The following is an 8606-nucleotide window of genomic DNA, read 5'->3' on the forward strand; positions in this document are numbered from 1 at the left end:
CACGTTGGGGAATCCTGGAGAACAGAGTAAACCTGACAAGCCCAATCGGACGGCCCAGATTCGTCCATCATCATCGGAATCGCCGTCCAAATCCAATCACTAATACCAACGAACCAGTATCACCTAAATACTGTTGCCCGGTGCAGTTGCAGACAATAAAATAGGGTCTATAAAATTTTATTAATAAAAATGTCAAATTTAGTAACGTCTACGACATGATATATAATTTTGGCTGAGCAAAACGACAGAGAAGGGAACGAACTGTGTGTATATATGCACGTTGACAAGAGGAGGAGCCATGGAGAGACTGTGGACGATGAGGCGTCAGTGTTGAACCGCGAGTGCGAGTGGAGCAGCGAAGATTCGCAGACGTTTCTTTTGAACTTTCCTGGAAACCTCTTACTTTGCTGAAAACGATTCAATTTTCCCGCTTTCCTCTTTCGCCTTTGTTCTCTTTCTCTCTCCCAGTCCCGGTCCCTCCCCCGCCCCTCTCTTTCTCTCTCTTCCTCTCTTTCTGTTGGAATCTCCGATAAAGTTTTATCCCCTCCCCTGTACCCAGGCTCAAGTACCGAAGCTCTCGCGTTTCCGGATCAGATCTGAGCTGTTCTTCTTGCCAGTGCGTGTTTGGGAGCCGAGAAAATGCAGACCAGGTACATGGAGAGGTCCAACAGCATGACCAGAGAAAAGCGAGCTCTGGATCCGACTACTGCCGCCGACGAATCTCCTCGCGACCACAAACGCCCTGCTCTTGCTAGGTGATGTCTCGAAGTTCTCTCTCTCTCTCTCACACTCTCCCCTCCCCCCCCCCCCCTTCTCTCTCTTTCATTTTCTGCAAAATTTGCTGCTGTGAGGACGTTTTAGTTTTGTTTTGTTGTATTGAGGCGTGAAGTATGAAGTGTGATTTTTTTCGTTTTCATCTTCTGCAAATTTGCCCCTTTTCTGATTTCTTCGTTGTATTTGGGAAATTGATGCTGAAAATGCCCGCAAACAGGGGTATGATATGAGCGACTGGTAAGGGAAAGGAAATAAGTTGTCTGGTTTAGATGTGTATAAGTTTGACCTAATTATAAGTCAGCTTCCTATTAATATCTTGGATGGTAGAAAGCTTACTAGTCAAAAGAATTAAGCTTTACCTCAAGTTTTGTGGTATAACGTGATACAAGTATAGATGTAGTGAATATAATAATATAAAATATATAAATGCCCCGTTTCTTTTACAAATTCAAGTCTTTAGGTGGGTTGTTGGTTAATAGTTTAATATGGGTACCAGAATAGACAAAGTTCATGACTTCAAACTTTACTGCCAACCTTATCCATGAAATTATGCTTCACGCAAGGGAGCATATTAAGAGTAAAAATAATAGTCTAAAATATATTAAGTGTTTTGCTAGCAAGTGTCTTTAAGGTACTTCATAAGGTGCATTTAATGCAATTTATTTTCGGATAAAGTGTAATAATTACACGTTGTTTTTTAACACTCAAAAGCCCTTATTAGTTGGTAATAAATACTTTGTATTTTGAAATACTTTATCAATCAATAAAAGTGTTTAGATATTAAAAACAAAGAGTATTAAATTCACCTTAACACAAAACTCATATATTAATACCTATCTCTCTATACTCTTAAATATTAAGCTGGGGTGGTGATCTTAAAAAATTCAGCTGGCCTTTTTTTGGAAAGTGGAGGGGCATGAAATTATTTTCCCAAATCCATGCTTGGGTGTTACTTTAATAGCGTTGGCTTTCTGCTTTGTCTCATTCATTTTTGCTTTTGGAGGTTATTCTTAACGTGGAAGTGGACATATAATCTGGTTTCAGTTGCCTGTAAAAAGGCAAATGCATAAAAAGGATGTCTTTTTTCAAGTGAGAGTGTGCTGCACCTTCTATTTACATATTGATTTCGTTTTGGTATTTTTCTAAGACGCCTTATTGAGGAAATAATTGTGCTCTTTATTCTTTAACTATTTAAATGTTGTGAGGTGTACAACATCGTGTGTAGTGTCTCACTATTCGACATAGAACCCTTCCATTATGGCCCCTAGTTGACTATAAACTTACCTTTGAGACAGATGGCTACTGGTGTGGACATTTGTTGTTTAGAGTGGTAACCAAGATGTCTGGATCCTGGCAGTATATTCTGATAATTACTTCCAGTTCAGATGGGTGATATGGCTCCAACAGTTCTCTCAGCTGAATGCTTGCTGGTGTAAATGTGGGTTGGACAGCTATTCCGGGCCGAAGTGGCACTCGTGTTGTGGGATTTGATTTGGCTGAGTTTGTTATTATCAGAGTGGTGGGTGGCTGGATGTAATATAGGTTTCAATTTGGTGCAGCCTTAGGTTGATTGTTTGGCAGTTGAGGGTTGCCATTTCCTCCTATTCTTTATGCAATGCTTTGCCTTGCTACTTCATTTGCTTCTATTAGCTTAGGCAGCTTTCCTCCTAGTTCCTGAATGGTACTATTGAAACCACATTTTGGTCTTGATTGATGTTTTTAGATCTTCTCATGTTTTGATTTCTTTATCAACATGAGTACTTACTAATTGAATATTCTTCCCTTTGTAATATTCTATCATGTGGCTAATTGTTTCATGTGTTGAAGTTCTGGTTATTGTTCTGTAACCAGTTTATTGTTGCATTAAATATAGTTTATTGATGGATTTATGTTCTCTACAGTGTTATTGTTGAAGCCCTTAAGGTGGATACCCTTCAGAAGCTTTGCTCCTCACTAGAGCCTATTCTTCGGAGAGTTGTAAGATAGCTTTTCCTACATGTGGATTCTGTTTTATTTGAGAAATTATCTTTCAACTTCATTTGCTCCAATATAGTTTGGAAAACAAAACAGATGTGTAACGAATCTCACATGTTTCAAATATATGAAGCATTGATTTGTTGCCTTTTAAGAAGGGCATCCCTAGTGCACAAGGTTCCATGCTTTGCAAGGGTTGGGGGAGTGTTGTTTCCACAACTTGATTTGTTTCCTTTACCAAAATCTTTGGCAGTATGTGTCCAACATATTATTTTTTCTGGAAACCCGCTGTTAGCTGGATTCATTTAAAAGAGGCTTCCTGAATTAGCAAGTTTAAACTGGTGTTCCGCAGTAATTAATGCTTTGGGGAGTAGCTATAACATACCTAGAACTCTCTCTCTCTCTCTCTCTCTCTCTCTCTCTCATACACTTATTATTGAGAAAATGACGGTGCTTGTCGAAGTTCTAGAATATCCAGAATTTCATGTTGATTGCAGATGGTGAATTTCCCATTTCAGCATTTGAAAAAGTAGTATACTAAGACCCAAGAGGGAAGAGATCCATTGTGTGTCAATGGATATGTGTATATATACGTTTCTATTTTTTTTCTTTTTTCTTTTTTTTTTTGGGGGGGGGGGTGGGGGGGGGTTGTTACCAATTTAATTATTCCATATAGTTAACTTCGAGAAATCATGGGAAGGAGTATTAATGGTGTTGTGGTGTGAAAATAATAGAAATGCATGTTTAGTAGCTATGGCCAACTCAAATATACTTTTTCAAGATGAAACAGCTAACCCATCTGGATTCTTCAAGGGGAAGATGGCATAGTGAAATATACTTCATCGTTGAGGCAAATTTGTCTGCCATTCTGTCTTCTTTAATCATTCCATTCGAGCAGAGCATACCATCAATGGATGTTATTGGACATGCATCAATAATTGTTGATTTATATGCTTGTTTGTGCTACTTGAGTGTTTCTAAATGTATTTAATTTCTTGAACTCTGAACAGGTAAGTGAAGAGGTGGAGCGTGCTTTAGCAAAGTTAGGGCCCTCTAAACTTGCTGGAAGGTACGGCATTTCCTTAGATCTATTTAAACAACATCAGTTATACTAATTTAATTATTTTTGTTTCCATCTGCTTTCTAAGGAATGTTTTATTTTGTGAAGTTTGTTCTGACTCTTTTGTTTTCTCCAAGTAGCAAAATTGTACATCTCACTGAATAAGATTGTGAAATTTATGTTCAATGTCTTTGGCATTACCACTGTGTTAATTGAACTTACATTACTGTAATAGTTCTGGCTTGGGCAGCCTGTCAATTTAGGACCTCATTCATCTTCCAGTATCATGGGGCTGAGCATGCAGGGTTGAACTCTAGGGGCCTCATTTGACCCTGCATAACTCAGACAGGTTTGATTGAGCTTACTGCTACTTGGTTACTTCATCAATAGATCACATGTTCATTTGCTCATTTTAAATTGGCTGACTTCTTTTGTTTGTCTTCAGAGGATTTTTTTATCATGGCTTGTACTGTAATGGTCTTCTCTAGTTTCAAGTATTCTGAAAACATGCTACATCATGCATATCCTGCAAGTTAACTGTAACCAACAGGAATTCTATATGAAAAGGGCATAGGTGAATGTGGTTGGCTAAAATATATACTCACTGAATTAGTGTTAAGATAATTTTTTGTTTAGGTTACCATGCTTGATGCCATCATGTATGAGAAAGAAGAAGAGAAGAGGCAACAGTAGAAGAAGATTAGGAGAAGAGAAGATGCAGAAAAAGAATCTGCAATGGTGACTGCAGAAGAAACAAGAATAGCATGGAAGAGGGCAGGAAGAAAAGAAGGGTCAAGAAAGAAGAAGAGTAGGGAAAGCAAGAGAACTCCAACTCTTTCAAATATTCAACATTTATTCTTCTCAAAAAACCATAATTTCAGATTACGCCACTTGAGCCATATTTATAGCTCTGATAACACTCCTAAAACAACTGAACTCTTTTTAAAATTAATCCTATCTAATAAGGTAACCTAAGATCACTCAAATTCTACCACATCATCTATTAGAAGTTATAATAAAAGTAAAATATACTAAGTTTAGGAAAAGAAAGAAATTTAAATACACTAAGATAAAACCAATAACTCCTAATCACGTAAATCTAATATCTTTTTATGTATCTTGTGGGCCATAGTTATCTTGACTGCATCATACCATGTGTATGTCCAGTCACTGACACAGTTATTTTCCCCATGGCTTATTCATCATTACAATTTTCATGTCAATGATTTCTCAGTTATTGATGGATGAATGTTGTTGTCAGTTGTAAATGGTTATATTCCATTCTCTATTTCCTTAAGTGCCAACATTTAGGAGATTTTTTAGGGCTTGTGCATCTCTTTCTGATTAATCTGTTTTACTATTTGTTTAAGGATGTTCTTGTTCTCCGTGTTTTGTTTTTTTTTTTTTGTTTTTCAAATGTTTGTTCCCTGTTTGATTGAAATTTGAGGGGAAATGCAGGGTCTCTCCAAAGCAAATAGAAGGGCCAGATGGAAGAAACTTGCAGCTTCACTTTAGGTCCAGGTTATCCCTCCCACTCTTTACAGGGGGTAAAGTAGAAGGGGAGCAGGGTGCAGCAATCCATGTTGTTTTGCAGGATGCAAACACAGGTCGTGTTGTAGCATCAGGACCAGAGTCTATGGTGAAACTTGATGTGGTTGTGCTTGAAGGTGATTTCAATAACGAGGATGATGAAGGCTGGACTCAAGAAGAATTTGATTCACATATAGTGAAAGAGCGTGAAGGAAAAAGGCCTCTTCTGGCTGGTGATTTGCAGGTCATATTGAAGGAGGGTGTAGGAACCCTGGGGGATCTTACATTTACTGATAATTCTAGCTGGATAAGGAGTAGAAAGTTCAGGTTAGGTCTGAAAGTCGCCTCAGGCTGTTGTGAAGGCATCCATATTCGTGAGGCAAAAACAGAAGCCTTCACTGTCAAGGATCACAGAGGAGAATGTGAGTTCATTCATGTCATTAAAACATATTCAATATTTGTTTCACGTGTGCTTTCCTTTTCATTTCTGTATCTGATGGACATTTAGAGGCAAGTCATAAAATTATTTTGACTTTACAGTGTACAAGAAGCACTATCCGCCTGCACTAAACGATGAGGTCTGGAGATTAGAGAAGATTGGAAAAGATGGGTCATTCCACAAGAGGCTTAACAAAGCTGGAATTCGTACGGTTGAAGACTTCCTACGTCTTGTAGTGAGAGACTCACAGAGACTGAGGAATGTAAGAATCGCATATTTAGTTGTCAAATTGGAATATCTTATATTCATGCACTAACAGAAATTGATCCAACGTAATTTTTTGTAGATACTGGGAAGTGGAATGTCTAATAAGATGTGGGATATCCTTGTAGAGCACGCAAAGACTTGTGTTCTGAGTGGGAAACTTTATGTTTACTACCCTGATGATGTGAGGAATGTTGGTGTTGTTTTTAACAACATCTATGAATTGAGTGGCTTAATTGCAGGTGGAGAATTTCATCCGGGTGATTCTCTTTCTGATAGTCAGAAGGTATATAATACTGAAACCGTCTTCTCCATTTTAATAACGTTTTGTGTAATATGTTAACATGTGGACCTCCACTTGCGAGTTTTGTTCATATCATAGAGAAAAAAGATGAAAATGGTTGATTTACACAACTGAGTCCATATTCCTGATCCTGAAAGTGGGATGAATATCTGAGTTCGCAAATGAAAACAGCCTTTGGAGAAATAACTTTCTTTTCATGCATGCTTTGTAATGGAACTTTCTTTTCTTTTCATTTTGTAATCAATGTTTGAAGGAAATTTAGAAAGATATGTATTGTTCAAAATTACTGAAATAGAATGACTTGAGACTCCTCTGATGATTTGGCTCTGACAGGTCTTTGTGGACACACTGGTGAAGAAAGCATATGATAACTGGATGCATGTTATCGAGTATGATGGCAAGTCTCTACTAAGCTTCAAGCAGAATAGTGACTCGGCAGATTCTCAAAATGATGATGCATTTGGCCCTCAAGATTATTCCAACTCCTTTGGCCCACAGATTGCCCTACCAACTCTTCCACCCTCAATTGCTCCAGAGCAGCCTTCTATGAATCCAGGCCTCACAACAGGAGGTATGATAAACTTGAATAGAAATTAAGGAGTGGGTCAAAACAGACCTTCTGTTTAGAGATTCTGAGTTTTTAAGTTTTTCAAACATATTTTTGTTACCATTTACATAATTTGTTCTCACGTTGCATGCTCTCTTCAAATAGGGCATGATGTTAGCGTGAATGCTCAATATCCGATACAGTCACAGCACATGAACTTCAGTAGTCCTGTTCAGTTTGATGGCACTTCATATCTTCTGCATAATCAGACAGTCAATGCTTCTGAACAAGTTCAGCCTTCTGGAAGTGGGAACTTGCCAGCCCTTGGTCCACAACAATCTTCCGGGCCAAGCTTCCAGACTGGCGGCACATCAAATTTTGCTTCTTATAATAGGGGATTTGAGGACTTCTTCTCAGAGGAGGAGATTCGCATGAGAAGTCACAAGATGCTTGAAAATGATGACATGCAGCATCTACTCCATATTATCAACATTGGTGGCCATGGTCACGCACCTGTTAATGTCTCTGGTGATGGTTATCCTTACCCATCAACACCATACCTGCCCAACCAATCATCAAACTATGTATTTGACGATGACCAGACACGCTCTTCTGGCAAAGCTGTTGTTGGGTGGCTGAAGCTCAAGGCGGCCCTGAGATGGGGCATCTTCATCAGGAAGCAAGCTGCAGAGAGGCGGGCCCAACTTGTTGAGTTGGATGATTTATAGACTCCGTTTCTGCTTGGTTTTGGTATCTTCAGGCTTCCTCCTAGTGCATTACTCTATCCTCGTCTGATTTCGTGTACTGCCAAAAATTGAACTTGAGCTAGACCATGGCCATAGATTTGGTTGGTCTGGTCCCAGAAAAATCTGGCATCTTTTGGACTTAACCCCTCAGTGTCTTGCTAGGTGCCTTCCTGCTTGTACAATTTCTCCCTGTACAGTAAGGTCGTTTCTCTACCAACCACATAAATAACAGTTTGTCTTTTATCTCTTACAAGGAAGCTTCTCGCATTAGTTCCAACACAACTAAAGATGCTCGCTGAGACACAGCTTGGTACCTGGAGGACCAGTAGTCAGGAATTTTGGCAAGATCCATCTCTTCTTGCCTATTAAGCTTTATGGTAAAACCAAGATAGCTTTCTAATAGTTAGTCTGTTGAAACTTACTGTTTCTTATTTGTAGTGTGTTAGTGGAAATCTGACACAGTAGTCAGGTGTTTTGATTGTACTCCTTCGTCAAGCATTTTCTGTCTGATGCATAATGCCAGTCGAATCAAAGTCAGGGTAAAGTTTTGCAGGGCAGGTCTCAGAAAAGTCCTTGTAACATACCAAAGTTTGGTTTGTATCCCCCTTTCATCCAATAATTTAAGACAGTTATATGTAGAAGTAGAATCTCTCAGTGAAACAGCTAGTCCTGGTATTCTTGCCTCTGCTTAATTAGTGCGTCTGCTAATGTTTTGGCATGATGGCTTCCTCTTGGTTGATTATTTTTCTTGTGCAAATGCTGCCACTGTATTGATATGTCAACCTTTAAGCTATTTTGCATACTTTCAGAAAATTTTATCGAGAGAACAGCTGTTGTCTTTAATGCACAAACCCCTCTTATCTTGTGAGGGTGGGTTATATTTGTAATTAAATTCATAAATTTAATTAATTTATAACAGGTTTAATAATAATTATATTCATCGTATCTATACTTTTTGATTTTAATTG

The 8606-nt window shown here is 38.5% G+C and overlaps 1 protein-coding gene across 1 annotated transcript; it reads left to right on the forward strand.

Annotated features, from left to right (window-relative positions):
* The first annotated feature begins 254 nt into the window (after positions 1 to 254).
* LOC127807855 (calmodulin-binding protein 60 C-like) lies at positions 255 to 8585 on the forward strand. Its single transcript, XM_052346015.1, has 8 exons — positions 255 to 755; positions 2676 to 2751; positions 3759 to 3817; positions 5267 to 5760; positions 5879 to 6039; positions 6124 to 6327; positions 6679 to 6916; positions 7058 to 8585. The coding sequence occupies exons 1-8, from the start codon at positions 640 to 642 to the stop codon at positions 7618 to 7620; spliced, it is 1911 nt and encodes a 636-aa protein (XP_052201975.1). The 5' UTR covers positions 255 to 639; the 3' UTR covers positions 7621 to 8585.
* The last annotated feature ends 21 nt before the right edge of the window (positions 8586 to 8606 follow it).

Source organism: Diospyros lotus, chromosome 8 (genome assembly GCF_014633365.1).
Source record: "Diospyros lotus cultivar Yz01 chromosome 8, ASM1463336v1, whole genome shotgun sequence".
Taxonomy (NCBI): domain Eukaryota; kingdom Viridiplantae; phylum Streptophyta; class Magnoliopsida; order Ericales; family Ebenaceae; genus Diospyros; species Diospyros lotus.